Source organism: Xyrauchen texanus, chromosome 15 (genome assembly GCF_025860055.1).
Source record: "Xyrauchen texanus isolate HMW12.3.18 chromosome 15, RBS_HiC_50CHRs, whole genome shotgun sequence".
Classification (NCBI taxonomy): Eukaryota; Metazoa; Chordata; class Actinopteri; order Cypriniformes; family Catostomidae; genus Xyrauchen; species Xyrauchen texanus.
The window spans coordinates 26,516,186-26,539,263 of record NC_068290.1 but is presented as its reverse complement, the minus strand read 5'-3'; the positions used below and the strand labels follow the sequence as shown (position 1 = coordinate 26,539,263).

The following is a 23,078-nucleotide window of genomic DNA, read 5'->3' as shown; positions in this document are numbered from 1 at the left end:
ATTCTAATTTGAATTTAAGGTTGCAGCATTTAAAATGTATGAAATTCAAATAAAGTAACGGAACTGCTGTAAGTATAGTTTTCCAGAATACTCAAATTTATTCCAAAGTCTCCAAAATGGAGCCAAGCAACATGCACGTCTTAATGTTAGCGTTAGTAATGAATTAATGGTGAAATTAAAGTTAATACATTACACTGAGTAGATACGGACACGCATTTGAAATTATACATTTTAAAGAAATTGCACTTACCTCTGTGAAATGAAGTAGAGACGTTGAAGGTTGAGAAACTCAATTTTACCTTAAGGCACCTCCCTTGCTGATCTAGGAACGCGTCTAACTCGGCAGAATCAGGACGTGCAAGCAAGCAACATAAAGCATGTTTGTACCTTATATAGTACAACTGAAAAGTTCTGTTCTGTTCTGTTTTTGTCCACAACAACACTAGGAATCCTGTAGCTAAAAATATTCAAGCACTGCAACACACCAGTATGTGGTTCAATCAAGGCAATGTAAAATAGTTAAAAAGTAATAGTTCACTCCAGAACTTGTGATGATGACAAAATGTAAACTTTTGGTTGAACTATACTTAAAAATAACATAAATTAAGTACATTTCTCTTGCATTCATTCATGTTCAAATTCCAAATCAGCATGTGGAATCAAGTCAATTCAAGTGTTTTTATTGTCGTTCAACCATATACAGTTAGTACAGTACACAGCGAAACGAGACAACGTTCCTCCAGGACCATGGTGCTACATAAAAACAACATAGGACAAACACAGATCCACATGAGACTACACAGACTAAATAACATACCTATATAAAGTGCACGTGCAAACGTACAGTACAGTACAATAAATGACTAAACATTAACAGGACAATGGGTACAGTGAGAGACAGTGAAGCGCCGACCAGTACACAGTAGTGCAAAAAGATGAGTTTCTAAAAATGACAAATGTAAACATAACTTACTATGAGATAGTGTTCTATACACATAGCAGTTATTGAGGTAGCAGCCAGGTATAAAGTGACAATAAAGTGCAACTCAGGACACGTGTGTGTGTGTGTCAGTCCAGTCTCTGAGTATTGAGGAGTCTGATGGCTTGGGGGAAGAAGCTGTTACACAGTCTGGCCGTGAGGGCCCGAATGCTTCGGTACCTTTTGCCAGACAGCAGGAGGGTGAAGAGTTTGTGTGAGGGGTGTGTGGGGTCGTCCACAATGCTGGTTGCTTTGCGGATGCAGTGTTTTTTGTAAATGTCTTTGATGGAGGGAAGAGAGACCCCCGATGATTTTCTCAGCTGTCCTCACTATCCTCTGCAGGGCTTTGCGGTCTGTAACGGTGCAAGTCCCAAACCAGGCAGTGATGCAGCTGCTCAGGATGCTCTCAATAGCATGTAAGGAGGTGTGGCTAATTCAATTAAAATTCCAACTCAGTGAATCCAACACAAAATCCAATGAATAAGCACTGATTTTAAAATACTGAATTGTGCCCAACCCTGCTGATTATGTGAGAGTCATATGAGAACAAGATCTTTGTTTATTTTTCTTTCCCTTGTGAGACTATAAATAAATGTAAATAAATATGTGGTTTTGTGGTCTGTCAAGCCATATATTTGCATATATTTATCGCAATTAATGTAAATGGGCAGTCTGTGGAAACACAGTGCGTGTTGTGTGTGTGTGTGTGTGTGTGTGTGTGTGTGTGTGTGTGTGTGTGTGTGTGTGTGCATGCTTCCAATTATGAAAAGCATGTGGTCTTGGCTTGATGGTCTTTTTTGCCAATATCAGCTTTACATATTTTAGTTTTGTAGCCACCACAGACAAATGAGCATTAAAAGTGGTTGATCAGCTTGGCACACATAAAGCAAAATTTTGAACTTTTTATTATACAGTTATGATAACTTTCCTTATGAGGATCAACAAATTGTATAGTGTAGTGGTAAATTATACTATATAAACATATACTGTATTGTACATACAGTAAGTGAATGCAATGCTATTGCAAGCTACCTTCTAAAAAGCATACTACATAGCAGTGCTGACTAGACAATAGTACATACAACAATGTGCACTGTGCATGCATACAGTGCATTCAGAAAGTATTCAGACCCTTTCATATTATTCACATTTTGTTTTCAGTTATTCTCAAGTTAATGTAATCTTGCATTTGAGGAAATGGCTTGAGGCTCGAGACTTGACCCAAGCTGAATACCCCCCGGACTTAGATTAGTTATTGATGAAATGACATGTGGAGATGGGGAGGTGGCGGGATTCTGGAAGGCTTGAAACACATGGGGAAAGCAGCTGTTTATAAACACATGCTCTAGAATTGTGATTGGTCAAATAAAATAAACTTGCTCCTCCTGAACTTTGTTAATGAAACACAAGTTCAGTAGTTTGCAAGTTAATGTAATCCTGCATTTAAGGATAGTGTAAACGTGTTTGGCTCGCTGTCCTGGGCAAAGGGTTTGAGGCTTGAATACCCCCCAAAAAGAAACCAGCAAACATGACATTGAACTGTTAGCTATAGACCCTTGTAGTACGAAGTGGTGATTACTATGCCTCTTATGGGGGGGGGTGCACTCTTATGGAGTGGTGGTGGCGTAGTGGTCTAAGCACATAACTGTTAATCAGAAGGATGCTGGTTCGATCCCCACAGCCACCACCATCCTTGAGCAAGGCACTTACCTCCAGGTTGCTCCGGGGGGATTGTCCCTGTAATAAGTGCAGGATAAAAGCGTCTGCCAAATGCATAAATGTAATGTAAATGTAAAATGTAATGGGTGGGGGGGCTAGCACTTGCTAAGCCCTGTGTGAGATGGGCGGAGGTGCCAAATATGATAGAACATGTGGAGCTGCTAACGAAGGCAGCCTCATGCTAGTGTCCGATCGGGGGATAGGAAACTGGGAGGTGCAGGATAGGTAGAAAATGAAGAATAAAAATAGGTTGCATGGAAATGAGCTATTGCGGGAGCTGTTATGCACTGGAGGGATTGTTAAGTCCGAACACGGGGGCCAACCCCACGGTTGGGCAGGGTCAACCTGGGCGGAGGCTTGAATCTAAGCCCCTCAGACCCGAAATGAAGCCCCCCTCCAGACATGCTCAAGTGGCATGAATCTGGAGCAGCTCCCTTTCGCGGAAGCAGGCTCACGCGACAGACCGCTCCGGGTGGAAAGTTTAGATAAGAGAACACATGAATAGTCGTATGGAGTTGTTTCACATGTATACAGCTCCGAAGTGGTCGCATGCAGATGCAGGCTCACACAATGGAATACTCTGGGTGGAATGTTTGTGGAAGCAGCTTCAACGCTATGATCTGCTATGAGTAAAAATAGCACAGGTCATTGTCCTGTTGGAAGGTGAACATTCGGCTCAGTCTGAGGTCATGAGCATTCTGGACCAGGTTTTCATTAAGAATATCTCTGTATTTTGCTGCGTTCAGCTTTCCTTTCAACTCTGACCAGTCTGCCAGTCCCTGCCATTGAAAAACACCTCCATTGCATGATGCTACCACTACCATGCTTCACTGTTGGGATGGTATTGCACAGGTGTTGCACCTGGTTTCCTCCAGACACTCGGAATTGAGGCCAAACAATTAAATCTTCATTTCATCAAACCAGAGTATCTTGTTTCTCACAGACTGAGAGTCATTTAGGTGCTTTTTTGCAAATTCCAAGCGGGCTTTCATGTGTCTTGCACTGAGGCGAGGCTTCCGTCTGGCCACTTTGCCATAAAGCCCAGATCGTGGAGTGTTGCAGTGATATTTTTCCTTCTGCAAGTTTCTGCCATCTCCACACATGATCTCTTGAGCTCAACCAGAGTGACCATCGGGTTGTTGGTCATCTCTCTTAACAAGGCCCTTCTCCCCTGATTGCTCAGTTTGGCCAATTGGCCAGCTGTAGGAAGAGTCCTGGTTGTTCCAAACTTCTACCATTTATAAATTATGGAGGCCACTATGTTCTTGGGAACCTTCAATGCAGCCAAAAAAAAACGTGTAGCCTTCCCCTGATCTTTGCCTTGACGCAGTCCTGTCTCTGAGCTCTGCAGGCAGTTCCTTTGACCTCATGGCATGGTTTTTGCTCTAATATGCATTTTCAGCAGTGAGACCTTTTATAGACAGGTGTGTGCCTTTCCAAATCATGTCCAATCAATTGAATTTTCCACAGGTGGACAGGTGGACCAATCAAAGTGTAGAAACATCTCAAAGATGATCCAGAGAAATAGGATGCACCTAAGCTAAATTTCAAGTGTCATAGAAAAGGGTCTGAATACTTATGCCAATGTGATATCTCAGTTTTTTATTTGTAATACATTTGAAAAGTTATCAAAAATCAGTTTTTAGTCTTGTAATTATAGGGTATTGATTGTAGATTGCTGTGAGAAAAAAATAATTTAGGATAAGGCTGCAACATAACAAAATGTGAAAAAAATGAAGGGGTCTGAATAATTTCTGAATGCACTGTATATACACCTACATCACAGTGCATACTTTATCACACATAATACAAATTATCTTCTACATAGAGTATACAACATACTTATAACTTTACTCAGGGCTCAGGAAGTGCACAATACTTAGTGTAGTATACTGTGTATCCATCCATCAATCATCGACCGCTTATTCAGGCAATGGCAGCAGACTAAGCAAATTAGCCCATACATACTTTTCCCCGGGCAAATTCTCCAGCTCATCCTGGGGGATCCCGAGGCGTTCACAGACCAGCCGAGAGAAATATTATCTCCAGTGTGTTCTGGGTCTTCCTGTGGGCCTCCTCCCAATTGGACATGCCCAAAACACCTCCACAGGATGGCGTCCAGGAGGCATCCTAATCAGTTGCCCGAACCACCTCAGCAGGCTCCTTTCAGTGCAGACAAGCAGCTGTTCTCTGAGACCCTCTCGAATGTCAGAGCATTGCACCCTACCTCTTAGGGTGAGCCCTGACACCCTTCTCATTTCAGTCATATGTATTCGCAATCTTATTCTTTCTGTCACTACCCAAAGCTCATAAGCATCGGTGAGGCTTAGAATGTTCACGACTGGTAAATTGAGAGCTTTGTCTTCAGGCTCAGCTCCTTCTTCACCAACATGGACCGGTACAGTGACCGCATTACTGCAGACGCTACACTGATCCACCACGTGATCTCATGCTCCAACTTTCCCTCACTCGTGAACAAATATCTTGAAAAAATTCAACACCTCCACTTGGGGCAGCTGCTCCCTCCCTATCTGAAGAGAGCAAGCCACCCTTTTCCGGCAGAGAACATGGACTCAGACTTGGAGGTGCTGACCCTCATCCCAACCGCTTCACACTTGGTCACAAACCTCCCAAGTGCGTGCTGGAGGTCATAGCATAATTCGCTTCAGAAGACATTCATTGGTCGAGTAGAGTTAAATGGATTAATTTTATGCTGATTAAACGTGACTTTTGGACCGTCAAAATGCTGGCACCCATGTACTTCTATTATAAGGACCTAACAGAGCTCTATCTTCTTCTAAAAATCTTCATTTGTGTTCTGCTGAAGAAAGACACAACTGGGTAGGCATCAGGGTAAGTGAATAATGAGAGAATTTTCATTTTTGGGTGAACTATTCCTATAAGCAGCTTAAATGCAGCTATTTTTATTAGCTTGTATGCAGCTTTAAGCGAACTACTTAATCAAAGGGCTGACTTAAGCTTAACTATTTCAAATAATGTGCAGCTTATAGCTTTTTAAAATAGCTGGTAATGTAAAGCACTGTAAATCAGTGATTATTTGGCTAGATAAGAGGCATTTGTGATCTGTGAATGTGTTGAGTTTGCAACCAGGGATGCTGGCAGAGAGTCGAACTGTAGTAATAAAGCGTTAGGCCCAGATTTCATTGGTGAATGTCACATGTTGGTTAATTCCCAGCTGAGACTGAGAGTGTGGGAATGGGCTGTTACTCTCAATGTCTCTCTCTGAAGAACATTATTAGTCATAAAAGAGTAGCAAGAGAAAGTGCTAATCACTTCATTGTGAAAAGAGATTAGACAAGGCATTTCTATCTTCCCCATCTGATTGGTCAAGCTATTTGTAAAGACCCTCTTAAGACCCAAGCTAATTAAGAAAGACTCTCTTAAAGGTAGGGATGCACTGATCCCACTTTTTCCTCTTCCGATCCAATTACGATATCGGAAATCTCAGTATCGGCCGATACCCAACTGATACCAGTGTTGTTTTTTTGCATTATCAGTTTAGAATATCTTTACATTATTGTGTGGAACTAATTGGGAGTATTTTTAATATGAAAAGAAGAAACACTTTATTATTAACTAGTATACTGGATAATGTAGCAGCAAAATTAACAGTAATTTCTGTATAAGTCACAGCCGCTTTTTTTTTTTTCAACTTGTATCTGGACTTTAAAGGATTAAGATCTCTTTTTTGTTCAATTTAGTAGTAAGATATCAGCTCATTTTTCATTCACACAGTTATTTTTTGGAACGCATTCAACTTAAATATTATTATCATTTGTAAACAAATAATAATATATTATAATAGTAATATATAGTAATTATGTAATATAAAGTAAATGCTTTTATTTTGACATTCTGAACTCTCCAGGAAGTCCTGTAAGTGTGTCTGTTTCTAGGCAAGTTCACAGTAGTTTAATTCACTTCTTGTTCAAATTCTGGTAAAATGCACCTCCGGCGCCATTCTAAATGCATATTATAAGTGAACCGAATTATTGAGCATCTACATCTGAGTTGTTCGTGAGTAGCGCTCAAATATTGCACACCACTTTGAAGGCTAAAAATAGCCGCGAGTGTGTATAAACAGAGCTGCGCCATTCAATAACTCGTTGGAGCTGCGCGTGCATTTTATATATTCACTTATTAAACACAGCCTTTTGTGAATCACAGAGCTATTGCACGTCTTCAAGTGGGTTTGAATAAAATGCATGAGGCATACATACTTTAATTGTGTTTGAGCTTGAGCTCGACAGTAACGAACATGACTAACACACAGTGTAACAGGAATTAAAGGAGATATTAGGCAGAATGTTAGTCTCTGTCGCCATTCATTTTTCATTGCATCTTTTCTCCATACAATGAAAGTAAATGGTGACTGGCACTAACAGTGTGCCTAACGTTTCCGTTTGTGTTCCACAGAACTCACAGATTTGGAACAACATGAGGTTGAGTAAATTATGACATTTTCATTTTTGGGTGAACTGTATCTTTAAGACTTTAGCTTAGCGTTGTTGTAGGGATGTGCAAATCAACCAATTTTCATAATCGACTAGTTGGTCGGTTGTTTAAATGACTAGTCGTTATTAAGGTTAATGTATAATTAGGCTGTTAAGTTAAAGTGATCAAAAGCACAGAACTGCGAGATAATATTGTGGGTTAATATCTAATTCATGACATTAAGCAGTTTAAAATTTCTAACTGGAAATATTTATTTAAGCAGTGTCAGACATAATCAGCAAAAGACTTTAATCTCTCCACATCACCTCACAGTTACAGGAGTATTACTCATAGCAGAGGAGTTAACATCTGACAGTGATCGACTTGAAATTTTTTGTTGATGTGATGTTTGTGCATAAAAAGACTAAACCTGAAGCATAATACAGACAAAACTAATAGGAGAGGGTTTTACTGTGCAAACTGTTATTCACTATTAAAGGCACACTTCATTTTTTTAAGTATGTCGAAGTGACTTACATTGGCTTACATTGACACCTAGTGGCCTGAATGCTGCACCATTCATACACAGTAATTTTCAATTACCAATGTCATTGTAGAAATTCACTATAGTAAACCAGGATTAATTTAATCCATAAATAAAAGTGTCCAATAACAGAGCAATAACTTAGATTACTGAGTAGTTTTCAGCTGGTCATGTGATGCTAAAATGGCTGCTCCTATGAGGCACCCCTGCCCCATGTAGAACAAAAGAGCTTTATGAGGTTACACGTATGACTAAACTCTTCATCTCACATGAGTGGTCATGATTTGATACATACAGTTTGAAGTCAGAAGTTTACATACACCTTAGCCAAATACATTTAAACTCAGTTTTTCACAATTCCTGACATTTAATCGTAGAAAACATTCCCCGTCTTAGGTCAGTTAGGATCACTGTTTTAAGAATGTGAAATGTCAGAATAATAGTAGAGATAATTATTTATTTCAGCTTTTATTTCTTTCATCACATTCCCAGTGGGTCAGATGTTTACATTCACTTTGTTAGTATTTGGTAGCTTTGCTTTTAAATTGTTCAACTTGGGTCAAACGTTTTGGGTAGCCTTCCACAAGCTTCTCACAATAAGTTGCTGGAATTTTGGCCCATTCCCTCCAGACAGAACTGGTGTATCTGAGTCAGGTTTGTAGGCCTATTTGCTCGCACATGATTTTTCAGTTCTGCCAACAAATTTTCTATTGGATTGAGATCAGGGCTTTGTGATGGCCACTCCAGCACCTTGACTTTGTTTTCCTTCAGCCATCTTGCCACAACTTTGGAGGTATGCTTGGGGCCATTTTCCATTTGGAAGACCCATTTGCAACTGAGCTATAACTTTCTGGCTGATGTCTTGAGATGTTGCTTCAATATATCCACATAGGTTTCCTTAATCTTGATGCCATCTATTTTGTGAAGTGCACCAATCCCTCCTGCAGCAAAGCACCTCCACAACATGATGCTGCCATCCCCATGCTTCATTGTTGGGATGGTGTTCTTTGGTTTGCAAGCCTCACCCTTGCTCCTCCAAACATAATGATGATCATTATGGCCAAACAGATGTATTTTTTTATTCAGACCAGAGGATATTTCTTCAAAAAGTAATATTTGTGTTCCCATTTGCACTTGCAAACTGTAGTCTGGCTTTTTTATGGTGGTTTTGGAGGCGTGACTTCTTCCTTGCTGAGCAACGTTTCAAGTTATATTGATGTAGGACTTGTTTTACTGTGGATATAGATACTTCTCTACCTGTTTCCTCCAGCATCTTCTCAAGGTCCTTTCCTGTTGTTGTAGGATTGATTTGCACTTTTTGCACCAAAATACATCTCTAGGAGACAGAATGCGTCTCCTTCCTGAGTAGTATGATGGCTGTGTGGTCCCATGGTGTTTACTCTTGCATACTATTGTTTGTACTGATGAATGTAGTACCTTCAGGCATTTGGAAATTGCTCCCAAGTATGAACCAGACTTGAGGAGGTCTTCAATTGTTTTTCTTAAGTCTTGGCTGATTTCTTTAAAGTTTTCATGATGTCAATCAAACAGGCACTGAGTTTGAAGGTAGTCCTTAAAATACATCCACAGGTACACTTCCAATTGACTCCAATTAGCCAATCAGAAACTAATTGGCTATTTGCTTTAAAGGAATAGTTCACCCAAAAATTTAAATTTGCTGATAATTTACTCAGCCTCAGGCCATCCAAGATGTATCTGAGTTTCTTTTTTAATCAAAACAGAATTTAAGAGTTTTAGGATTTCATTTCAGGCCTCATGTTGACAAAAAAAGTTCTTCTGAACCAGACACAATCCTTTATTTCAGAGAAATGCCGTTGCATTATCTACTTGTGCTTTTTCTTTAGCAGAAATATATAGGCTATATGACTGTCAGGAATTCAAGCCACACAAGTTGTAGTTAGTGAAACCAAGTGCGAGAGCGTTTACTGAGATTCACAGGATTTACAGGGTTTACACAGTGAGATCAATGGTACAGGTGATATCACGCAGAAGAGAAGCTTCACAAACTGAAGAGGGATTCACAAGGTTTAAAGTCCACAGAGCTGAACAAGAGGTAACACGCAAAACAGCAGGGTAAGCACTAAACAGATATCAACAAAGATCAAGAGCAAATACAGACAGGTAAATAAACACTGCATGAGAGCAGCACAGTCAAACTAGAGTCATTTGTGTGAGAATTGACAGTGAAGTGGCGTGAAGGTGAGTTATTTATGCAGGTAGTGCAGGTGCGATGAATTACAAATTGGGTGATGAGGAGCAGAGCACTGAGGGAGGTGCAGAGACCGAGTTGACAATGACAACTTTTTCACACATACCTGAGTTCGCTGGAAAAACAGCACTGGCACAGCCAATGAATTCATATATTCTGAAGTATTCTGAAAGTGATGTCTGAAATCCTCAAAGGTAAAATATGAATTGCACACCCTCCAATATTTGAGAGAATGTAGGGGTGTATTGATATCCAGTTTCAGCACAATAAGCCAGAGCTTCAATCACACATGATCATGTATAGGCAATCGATGAAAAGTTAATATTTTTCCTGGTGTGCATTTCCTTTGGGGTTTCTGAAGGTTCAAGCATCCAGGATACAAATGCCAAATGACCATTTTGAACAATACACTTATACAAATACAAATCTACAGCAAAGACAATTAAACTTTTGTACAGCGCTATTAAAGTGTGAACTATTCCTTTAAAGCTTGACATAATTTTCGGGAATTTTCCAAGCTACTTACTGTAAAGGCAGTTAAACCTCTGACCCACTGGAATTGTGATATAGTCAATTAAAAGTGAAACAATCTGCCTGTAAAAAATTGTTGGAAAGATGACTTGTGTCATGCACAAAGTAGATGTCCGAAATTACTTGCCAAAACTATAGTTTGCTAATATGAAATCTGTAGAGTGGTTAAAAACATTTGTTTTAATATCTTCAATTTCTGACTTCAACTGCATCTTTTAAAAAAAAAAAATTATAAGAAAGAAATCACTGGGTGTACCTTTAAGCACAGCAAGTTATCATCATTCAAAAACACTCACAAAGAAGTGGCGTCTCTTAATTAATTTGAGAAATGCTTCTCCCATTAAAACCACCAACACTAAAAATATTAATGTTAGTAGTCGACCCCACTAATCGACTGTCAGTTTATAGATGACTAGTCAATTAGTCGACCACCCTGGCACATCCCTACTTTGTTATACCAAATATTTCAGTTTTACAGCTGCATAAAAACACCTTTGTATATATGTCATTTTTATCTACCGCTCATTGCTTCTTATATTGATTTACTTTGTGTGTCTTATGGATTAGTATTGATTTTCTTTTGTTTCTGTTGTCTCTGTTGTAAGAACACTTCATGCTGTCCTACCTTTCTCAAACATTTTGTAAGAGACCACAAGGAGAAATATAACCAACATGAGCCTTTCTCACACTGCTAAACAAACAAAAAAAAAAAACCTTTGATAAATGACTTCAGTGAGAAGAGTCGGCTGACTGGAGCAATATTTCACATCTTTATTCAAATTGTTAAATGTACAAAATCACACTTTAATAATTTTTTATATATTAATGAATTTTTACTAATGTGCCATATCAATAAAATGGCCCATATTTTCCATTCTCGCTTTACTAGAAAGGGATTTGTTTCTGAGTGCTGCAAATCTGTACTGCAGAGGCTCACCATGCAAACAGGGTTAACCCATTTTGATGGCTGTGGCTCCTTATCGCATTATAAATTATTAACAAGCAAGACAGCACTGCATTATGTCTGTTAAATTATGTTTGCTAAATGATGCAAACTGCACGATTGTTCTCTGGTTTTATAGGTTTATAATGTGTGTGTGTGTGTGCCTGCATGTATCTCTGTTAGGTGTGATTACATGTAAAAGATTCAAGTAGTATGAGGTATCAGTTCTCGCTCTGCATGGTCAGGGAGTCTCTATGGACATGCAATGATCCAATTCATGTAATGTTGCTAAATTGCATGTTTGTAAGTTATTCCTTTATCTTGTCCTAAGGGAAAAGAGATTGAAAGCACCCCCCCCCCCCCCCTTTCTCTATCGCAACACGCTCAAGCTTTTGCAATTCAGTGTTACTATGGTAACAGAGCAGCCCTGCCTTTGCCCCTCTCCCTCCAAGTTCTTTCAAATTATTTCTTGCCCAACTTCCCCCAAACACTTTTTGTTTTTGCGGAAGATAAATTGCGGCAGAATCCAATCTCTCTCTTTCTCTCTCTTTAGGTTCTTTATCAGTAATGACCAGTACTGATAGAAAGTAAGATTATTTACATCAGAGTCCACAAGAAGCTTGCCCAGTGTGGTTGACCTGTGAAAGCAGTAGAGATAGAGGGGGAGTAAACGAGTGCAGGAAGGAGAGGAGGAGTGTGTGAGGACAGTCGATGGATGCTGTCCGGATTGAGGGGACAGCACATTCTCATCTGACGAGGAAAAGAAAGATTTCAAAATTGAGTCGAAGGACAGAAACTCGCCGTCAGGTAAGCTATGAAAATATGATTTTTATTCTGCTGACACCTGTTCTTAAATCAATTAACAATATTAAATGGACTGAGTTTGAGGCATGATCAGAATAAAGTTAATTTCAAGGAAGGAAAGTAGGAGCTTTGGTACAGTAAAAACATACTGAAAAACATAATTTATTTTGAACCCTAAGCACTTGTATGAATTCAACATATTCATCCAAGTGCCTAGGGTTCAAAATAATCTTTTTCCCCAGATGCCGATGGTGGGTGAATTTACCCACCATAAATATTTCTTACAAGCCATGCAACTATATTTTGCATTATAAGATAATAAACAAAGTATTTTTCCATTAACAATATTTTATTAATATATTTAGCTGTCTTCAGTGAAACTGCATGTGTCACATATAAGATCTGAGATGTTTTCTGTAGTAGATGTTTGATTTTAATTGTTCTCATCACTTAAATCAGCAAAGGTTAGACTATCAATTTTAAAGTTTACTTTTAATAATGTATTATGTTGTAGTTCCTAATAAAGTTACCAGTCACTGGTATACTGAATACACATTATATACTCACCAGAGCCAATTTTTATTTGAATTTGCAACTTGACAAGTGTTTATTTTGGACCCTGCATTGGCCGCAATGCTCCTGTGGACAAGCATTCAAGTTCTGTCTTTGTCATGCCAAGATCCAAGATGTTTCCTTCTGTTTTTCATCTCTTTCCATTTCACTAATCTTTGCATCTATCTTTCTCTCTCTCTCATAGGCATGGTGTGTGAGAAGGGCATACAGATCCTTCTCACCATCGTGGGTGCTTTTGCATCCTTTGGCCTGATGACGGTGGCTATCGGCACTGATTATTGGCTCTACTCGCGGGCGCTCATCTGCAATAGTACAGCCAATTCCACACAAGAAGATCCCCATAATAAAGACAAGAAGGACCCCGGGGCCCTGACACACTCTGGCCTGTGGAGGATCTGTTGTCTGGAGGGTCAGCCACCATCTTCGCACTTGGTTACATTGGTGTGGTTACAAATGCTTATTTGCAAAACAGGACAGTTAAACTTTTGACTCAATTATAAGAAGTTCAGGTAAGGGGGGGGTACATATTTGGTTCTACTAAGGCAGGCTGTCAACAGGGCGGAGAAACTAATTTAGTGTTTTTCACTGAAATATTAGGCAGTAAGCATAACTTTATCTATATAGGCAATGCGCACCTTATACAGACAGCAAACTGCATTTGCTAACAACAGACAACACAACACGAGGAGGCGTTCTTGTGTTCAAAACACAGCTTGATGGAGCGCAAATCCGCAGGGATCTCAAGGTGTGTTTTTCTGAGTATTAAACTATGGTTAACTTGACACAGCGACCTAAAAACTATGTTTATGATGAGACGCAATTAAAGTGAAACACTCCAAATGCATCGATCTGATGCAGGAGTACATTGACGCATCCTTAGATAAGCCCTCATAATAAATCTCAGACTGACTGAAAAACTTGGATTGCTGTAAACTGTAGGCCAATGATTAGCTTATGTTCAGTAAAATGTAAATAAACAATCCATTGCTTTCTCACAAATATTTATATATGCTATTTAATTCTATTAATTAATCTACATAACTTGTAATTAATTCGATTAAAATGTTTAATTTATTGACAGCCCTAAGATGTGCACAGAGCAGGAATAAATATATGTATGTATATGTATGTGTGTGGGATATTACAATTTTGTATTGTAATATTGCTACTTATATTAACAATTGGGAGGTTAATTCTTAAATATTAGATCATTTTACGTGCATGGTAACAATTCCATTACAATTTTTTTCTTATCATAATATCTTTATTTACCTTATTCATCAACTAGACAGGATATCATGGGCTTAAGAAAATGCATATTATTCACTTATTATCATAAGTGTTTAATACATTATTCACATAAACTCTATAAAAATATGTATGGAATTAAACATTATCAAAATTAGTTCAAGGAAATATTCTCAGTTTAACTGGTATTTAAGATTAATTAATGCAAACAAAATCATACAATATATACACATCCTCAACCCTGATATGAGCATTTACAGCTAAAGTGTTTTCAGTGTAAAAGCGAAGCACAAAAAGCCTGTAAAGGCCTAATTAAAAGGCTGAGCTGATTGCATTGAGAAGTCAACACAGAGGGACAACAGTCCCAGTCTTAGGGGCTGTTTTAACACCTCATGTTCTCACTCATCCCCGTGTAATGCGCTCTCCATTCCGCCTGCAGCCAGCAACTGTGCTATGCTAATTTAGCCTTATGGCTAAGCTCTCTGATAACAAACCATTTAATTAAAGATAAGCCTAACTCCCCAATCACCATAGCATTTCAGCTTCTCTCTCTCTCTCTTTGCTTCTCTCTCACTTTATTTCTCTTTCGATCTCATTATATCCTCACTTTCCCCATTTTCTTTTCCCCTTTGGAAGCTGCAGTGGTTACAGCACACTTGGCACAGTTTAGAGGTCAAAAGTACATTCTTGCTTTCCCCAGGACATTACAGCAAAGATGGATGCTTAGTAGAAACACAATTAAGAGCAGGTGAAGTGGAAACAGCAGCCATTTTGGATCTGCATAATGAATGTCAGGATCAGTGTTGGGTAAGTTACTTTAAAACTAAAGTCATCCACTAAAATTAATGATTACTTCTCTAAAATTGTTATTGGATTACATTACTGATTACTTCATGGGGAAAATAATCAATTACTAATTACTTTAAAATTACTTTCTAAAACCAGTCAAACCTGCAAAAAATACAAACGTGACACTAATAGCTCTTTTAGTATTTTAACACTGACTGAAAACAGTAACAAAATTACAGCAACATGACAAAGAGAGCAACTTTCTTATCTCAAATATGTTGTAGTAGTATCTTCGTGTGTGTGTGTGTGTGTGTGTGTGTGTGTGTGCGTGTGTGTGCGTGTGTCAGCTATCTACAAACGTCTTAGCTGTGTGTGGCATATATGTGCACAGTATGCTTGTTTACCTGTTTGTGTTGGTGTGAAAGTCATAAAAAGAATACTACTGAAATGAAAACATTTCTTAAAACACACATTTGCAAACAGCTTTGATAGTAAAACCAGTGTCTATTTGAATGCTTGTTGTTTCTTTTTGGTGTGCATATACATGTTTGCTTGTGTGTTGCATCATGCATGTCTGTGTGCATGCACAATATGTCTGTTTCTGTGTGTACATATGCAGCATGTGTGTGTTTACACAACATTACAGCGAGTGGATTATCACTACCTCCCTGCTTGTACTCGGAGGAATTGCTTATACTTTATCACTTGTGCATCTTTAACGCTATTGCATTGTGTTTGTGTTTTATTATGTACAGTACATAAAGAACATAAAATAGCCTTTTTGAAGGCACCGTTCTGCAAATGTTTCCACATTGTGAGCGATGTATCCCTCTGTCAGACGGGAACGAGCGCTGTTTTCCATATACATCCCCAAGCCAATCCCGTCTCCTCCAACTGCAGCGGGACACACGAAGGAGGCACGCAAGGATGAGGTAGAGCTCAGAGATTTGAGGAGGATTTGTTGCCGGCCCAGCCTTGCGTGCCTCTCTCCTCCTCCCAGGGCTGGGAGCACGCTGACACAGCACTCACTGAGATTGATTGTGAGCTCATGAAAACTTGAAGGCTTTGCATTCATTTAAAAAATTTTGTAATGTGTTGGTCAGGATGGACGCAAGCTGCCAAATGCATCCAAACAGCAAAGGGCTGCTTGGTGTGTGATAATAGGTGTACTGATTAGCTGTGTCTTAAATGATGCACTACACACTGTGCTTTTACTAGGCTGACCAGATTCCTGCTTATTGACTTACCTAGGCACAGATCAGTGTGTAGTAGAGGGTCCATCCGTTTCTGTATCTGTTGTCACCTTGTACTTTTCGCTGGCAGCAAGAATTCTCAGTGTGTGCTTGTCTTTCAAGACTTTATCATAAAATGCAGAGCAGTCCAGTGCAAAATTAAGACGTACCAAAATTATTGCCTTCATGACTGTTACACTGAGTCGAGATTTACAACAGAATGATAAGCAAAAAGTCCTTCACTTGCGTGCACCGTGTCAAATTCTGAACTTTGCTTCACAAAACAAATCGCTAACACTTAGTGTGGCACACTTATGTACTTTTAGCAGCATCCACATGCTTTTTTGTATGGACATACTGCGCGATGTCAGTGCGGCCTCCATGGGCGATGGAAAAGCAAGCTCACAAATCTCACAACTCACTTCACTAGGCTCTGTCTGTGACTACTTTTTTGAAATTTAAACTCTTGTTAAATGTACATGCACGCTACCTTGACATTTTTCCAGCCGCAATTTCATCAGTGTGCTCTTTTAAACTGACTCTTCAATCAGTTCACTAACTGGATGTCTGTTGATAGGGGATTGTGATTGGATAGTTTAATTCAATCATGTACTTCAAATAACACAGTGTGATTTTATTGGTTTTACAAGCCGTATCCATAGCCGTATTCTCATGTGACTGAGAAAGCCGCATTGGCGATAGAGAAATTTTAGGAGAGGGGAAAACAAGATTTTTTCCGAATAAGTTGGGACACTAGAAAAAGTGCTTAAATACAGGACTGTCCTGGAAAAATCGGGACGTCTGACCACCCTAGCTTTTACACCAGTGGTCGCAACCTCTGGCACACAGAGGGGTAATCACTGGAATGCCAGCAATGGCAAGAGAGGTGTAGACTATTTTATCTATATAAATTCCACAACTGCATTCCAATCTACATCTTGATGTAATCATTCCTCATGGTCATTCTGCGTGTTTGTGCTAAACAAAAAGTTAAAATGTGACGAGACTGCAGTATACCCAACAGACAGCGCGTGAAAGCCATTTGCGCATCACGAGCCGGCAGCACTTTACGTTCAGTTAATCATGCGAGTAAACTTTGCTTCGGTCAGGCTGCGCGGATGACAGCCTACATTCTGTGTTCCATTTGTTTCTTTTTGCTTTCAGAACAGCATGTGATGTAATAAGGAAAACACCTTATTAAACCTTGAGATTTCCAACCCAGCATACAGGTACACCCTCCATAAACCATGGTCACACTCAAAATTACATTAAACAATTAAAAGAGAATACATACATTTCAAAATATAAATTAAACTTGTAAATAAAGTTTTAGGAATTTGCAGGTGCGATTCACCGAAAAGGGCTAAATAGTTTATCGGCTTATTATGCACGAATGGCTTGCACATGCAGCGCGAGTCTGGTCACACTGGTAATAGGGTTTAGTCTCCCATTCAGCTGATGATTGCTCACTACGTGATCATGAGGAAGGATTACATCAAGATATAGATTGGAATGCAGGTGCGAAAAACTGCTCCTCTCACTGTTGTTTGCATGCATAATTACCCCTCTGTGTGATTTTGGAAAATGGATGACATAATATAATATTTAAGATTCCACACAAATTCATGATCAGTAAATAATCAAATTTGTGACATTAACTTTGTTAACTCATTTTGTAAAAAAGGACAGGTTTTCTTTCATTAAAGCCTTTCACATGCAGGATCATGATTATATCATAATCATAAGGTTTTGTAAAACAAAAATCACTCAAACAGTTATGTTGATAATATCATTTGTAAAGAAAAATGCAAAATCGAAATATTTCTGGACTCAAACAGAATATTACATCCATGCGATTGACCAGTCAATGTCAAAAAGGTTGCCGACCCATGTTTTACACTATACACTAGGCTCTCGGCCAGATAGTGTATGAAGAGTAGTATTGTCTCAACACTAAAAATTTGCCGTTTTACAGCTGGCAGAATGAATGTTTTAAATGTGTTGCTTAAGTGTCTGATTTGGGGCACAGCTACTGTCACATTGCCCCAACTCTACTCTAGATACACACACATGTTGGTGCGGCTATCCTTATGAGGACTCACCATAGACATAATGATTTTTATACTGTATGAACTATAAATTCTATCCCCTACACCTAAACCTCATTGAAAAACTTTACATTTTCAAAAAACATAATTTAGTATGTTTGTAAAGCTATTTGAATTATGGGGACACTAGAAATGTCATCATAAACCAAATGTATAGCATAATACACTTGTAATTAACAGTTTGTAACCTTAAAAAATAAATGTCATCGTAAACCACCCAAACCCGGCCACACACACACACTTTTGGGCCTTGCCCTGCCCTTCACCTGGACTCCTCTACTGCTGTAAAGCCAATGCAATCAAAAGAGGAGGCTAATACTAGCATTCATGTGCACGTAGCTTAAAGATTATTGGTCCTAAGGAAGAAAGAGCAATGTCATGGTAAGCTGGTTACTTCTCAATTCTTCTCAAGTAATTCTCAGTTCTGTGAGTGATTCCTTGATGGCAGTAATTATAAGTGACATAAGGCCATTTCTGCAAGTTGCAGTCTCTTTTACAAGTAGCTAAAACAGGGATCCCAGATTCTACTGTTCATGCCTGCTGAAAAAAACAGCTTAGACCAGCACAAACTTCCATGCTGGTACAGGCTGGTTATGGTAACTGTTGCCAAGTAGTACTTGCTCTCAGATCAACATCAATGTTGGTCCTGGAACATTCCTGTAAACCAATCAGATGTTAGGATTATACTTAAGGCTGGGGTTAGGGATTTTATACCTGTCTTATCAACCTATTATTTCCCTTTCATTTTATGGGTAGGTTTTGGTTAGGAATAGGTTTATGACTATGTCTATGATCATGTTTTGGCAAAATCACAGTGTCCCTGATCTAGCAGGTGGACCTGCAGATTCATGCTGTTCACAGGCAAAACTTGACTGGTGAAGCTGTTGGAACAAGGAAGACTTGCAGATAAAGCTAGTTAAGAATCCTGGTAGAGAACCGGCACACCAGCATCTAAAAAACAACATATGCTGGTCTTTTTAGCAGGGTTTACCAGGACTATGCTCACAGCTTTCCACTTTGTGCCATCACCTCTTTCATACATAGTAATCTCCATGAGTGTAATATTAAAAGACAGAAACAGCTGTGAAATCCCCCCACACCTGTCCAACTCACCCTTTGTCTGTGCTTCATCAATCAATCACACTCCATAGACCAACACCAGTTATGCTGTCATCATAGTGCGTCAGTCTGTATGTCTGCAGTAGACCCCCAGCACTGGAGCAATAGCTAGTCACTGCCCAAATAACTCCAGGGCTGTCTGATTTCAACGGTGCATGTGTTGTTTGCATCTCTGTTCTACTGACTAAGCACCTTAACAAAATATGAATTAACATGAATTAAGAGAATTAGATCTTTACCAAAAGAAAAAATCCAAAGGTTTGATCCCTATCTAGTTTAAAAAAAGATTGGATTGTGGATTAGGCCAATGATTGTTTTTGCAGAACTTTTTTGCAGAGTATTTTTTTTTTTTCAAACTTTGAAGTGATCTTTTTAAATGTATAAATTCTTCAGTATCGTGAATTGGATTTATAGGTTGTCCAAATATTTTTGAAACTGTTCACAGATAGATTAAACAAAATTATTATGATTACCTGTTTGACTGTGTGATCAAACACAGTTGATAATTTTTTTATTTTTTTGTACAAATTCATTACATTTTTCCTTAGTATTTTTAGTGTGTCCATCCGCTTCATGTCTGTTAATCATTTACATGAGAGTATGTTTGTGTAGATTACATATATGGGAGAGTGTGAACGTCTTAAGGTGCAGTTCACTCTCATTTAAACATAATTACCAAATGCGCAGTATGTGATTGTTACTGCCGAGATGTCTTGGCTCTGATGTTCTCGTCTCTGTACTTGTAGGGGTGAAGCGTGGTGTGTGCTCCCAGATCAACCACTTCCCAGAGGATGCAGATTTTGATCACGATGGAGCAGAATACGTCCTGCGTAAGAGGCTCTTCTTTATTTGAACAAGAAAGTTTATCATGACAAAGCATTTCTGCTGGACTGCAGTAACAGCGATTACATAACCTTGTTAAAGGAATCATTCAACCAAAAATCTTTATTTACTTACCCTCATTCCAAACCCATATGCTTTTTTTTTATTATTATTATTTTAGAAGAATCTTGACATAGATCTTTTCCATACAAAGACCAATGATGTCACCACCTGCACATTAGGTGCCATTTTTCATTTGAAAGCTATAGAGGAAGTTACGATTTTCAGAAAATAATGACAATCAAATTTGGTCAAAACTATCTTATGGCTTCACAAGTATTGGAGTATGGTGCATGAGTACTGTTTGGAGTATGACAGCCTGTGGTCACTGTGAATGTGGTCATTATATGGAAAAGATCTAGGAAAAGATTCTTTAAAAATACCTTTTTTGTGTTCCAAAGAAAAAATAACAGCACACAGGCTTGTAATGACATGAAGGTGAGTAAATAATGACAACATTTTGGGTGAACTATTCCTTTAAATTTACTATGCTTCTGTGATACACAAGAAAAACACATATTGTAGATTTTTTTTCAACTGCATAATAATCCTGCAAATTAAATCCTATGCTTCATAAAACCTGAAATGCTCGCAGATATTTCTGTTACAGTTTCCTGTGTGCATCCATGCATGGCAGATGCATAAATGCATGCACGCACACAGGTTGGCATTTTGGTTGATATTTACATGGCATTTCCTTGCACTGTCCCAGCTTGAATGGTCCCAGATGGAATGCTGAATTCCCAGGGGAACATATCTCCTCTGGGTATTCTTCACATACTCTGACACACAGTGCAACAGCATGTTTTAATTACCCAGATGCCTCATTTTAGCTGAATTATTTTATTATATATATATAAAATTCACAGTGCTAAAACCCTGAATTCCTCAGTACTTATGTCTCACGCTTACAGTGCTCTCCATCTTTCACCCTCCCATCTGTCTCTCTACACCACTATCTTTGTCTTCCTGCTCTCTCTCTCTCTTACACATTCTCTGCAGGAGTCGTCCGGGCCTCCAACATCTTTCCCATTCTTAGTGCAATCCTGCTGCTAATGGGAGGGGTCTGTATCGCAGCCAGTCGTTTCTACAAGAGTAAAAGGAACATCGTGCTGGGGGCTGGCATTTTGTTTGTAGCGGCAGGTAAAACGTGTGCTTTGTGTGTGTGTAACTGTGTCAGTGTTGGAGTAAATGTCAAACTACACACAATATTTCACCTGTGCTCCAAAAATGGATTTCATATATCTATTCAACTTATCCTCACAATAGATAACAACAGAATTCATTACAATTCTAAATGAAATATTGCATGTATGTGTACAGAATGATCCATGATATTATTGTTAAATGCATGCAAACACATTTAGGTTATTTCAGCCAAAAATGTTATTTTATCATGATTTACATACCTCATGTTGTGTTACGGACTGACAGCCTTGGTCAACATTCACTTTTATTGTGTAAAAAAGATACAATGATAGGGAATGGTGACAGAGAGGAACATCTCCATGTAAATACAGTCATACAGGTTTGGAACAACATAAGAGTGAGTAAATCTTACATAGTTTTGTTCATGGTTTTCAAGTCTAAAATCCATGACGATTTTGCAGGACAAACTTCTGATGGAAGATCTATTCACACAGAGTTAGTAAAAAATGAAACTAAAAACTATTTAACTCCTGTTGCTGTTTAACCATTCTCCACTCATCCTTCAGCTGTCAATGCTAGAGATTAATAAATTGAACACTGCTAAAGCATTTTCTCCCCAATTTGGCAATGCCACCCAGTGGTAGGCATCGTCAGCGTCTTTACTTGTTGAGATATTTTTTACATAATTTAGCATAACTTTTTCCTTATGTTCCATGGAAGCAGTTTGAGGAGTATATACTCTGTTTTATATGTGAGTGAGAGAAGTAAAGAGTACTGTTGCAGATTTATTTACATTGAATAATGTACATTAAGACAAAACACCATAAGCAGACTTTCAAACACAGCGGGTTAATGTTTGCAGTACAAAGGGTTCAAGAACTATAGCCTACAATTTCAGGGGGGTGTATCAACTGCACATCCAATGGCGGTGTTTGCCAGTTGATTAGCGTCACCAATGTACTGGATTTAGCAGCTGCAGCGACTCTGGAACGATGAAAAAAAGCTATTATCTCATTGGTCAGTCAGTTTTCATTGCAGGCCACTCTCCGCAAAAAAAAATAAGACACCTTCGGATTGTCGAAAGAAAGATTTTTCAGATCCGGATTGAATAGCGCCATGGGAGTCCATTGTTCCCATTCAAAAGCTTGTTCTGAACTAACAATCACACCGAAAAAACGGATTTGATGTGAACAGGCCTTAAGGCAATGTATAAAGAAACACTGTTTTTGTTGTTGATGCCAACAAAAAAATCTTTATTTTGGGCACAGCAAACTATTTTTTTTTCCTCGCCAGTGCTGTTTATAATGTCGGCGCTGTCTAGCTGTTTGAGAGGTTTGACCAGCTCTATAGCGCTTTAAACTAGAAATTTCTCACTAGAAATCAAATTAGTCACATCTGTGCCACGATGTTGAAGAAAGCCCAGTTGACATATGTAAAATACAGTAGATTAGAGTACATTTAATGCATATAAAGCCCCGAGCGCAAGATTATCATAAAATTTGCCTGGATGGCTGGCAAAATTTTCTCAATGGAGGTATAACATAGCATTGTTCTTTACCTGATGTCCACAACCCAATCCGAACAGACCTGTGACCAACCTTTGGGTGGCCACCAACCAGTTGAGAAACACTGCCATTCACAGCTGAGTGCTAACAGTTGTGGTAAACCACTGCACGCGACATCCCGTGTGGTCGGTAAATTGACAATGGATGGCACAAGACTTATTGTGAAGAAACAAAGTGCTCTATGACCTACAACATACTTTTTTTATAA

At 38.8% G+C, this 23,078-nt stretch overlaps 1 protein-coding gene across 2 annotated transcripts in view; it reads left to right on the top strand.

Moving 5' to 3' along the window:
• Positions 1 to 23,078, top strand: part of LOC127655690 (voltage-dependent calcium channel gamma-4 subunit-like) — a 47,409-nt gene that overhangs the window by 19,820 nt on the left and 4,511 nt on the right. Inside the window, exons 2-5 of one of the 2 annotated variants that reach the window (XM_052143627.1) lie at positions 11,955 to 12,208; positions 12,963 to 13,187; positions 20,021 to 20,104; positions 21,159 to 21,299. In XM_052143627.1, the coding sequence (XP_051999587.1) occupies positions 12,965 to 13,187; positions 20,021 to 20,104; positions 21,159 to 21,299 (448 nt within the window). In that variant the 5' untranslated portion in view covers positions 11,955 to 12,208; positions 12,963 to 12,964. Of the gene's footprint in view, positions 1 to 11,954; positions 12,209 to 12,962; positions 13,188 to 20,020; positions 20,105 to 21,158; positions 21,300 to 23,078 lie in introns of those variants that run through there. The other variant, XM_052143628.1, reaches the window with a different exon arrangement.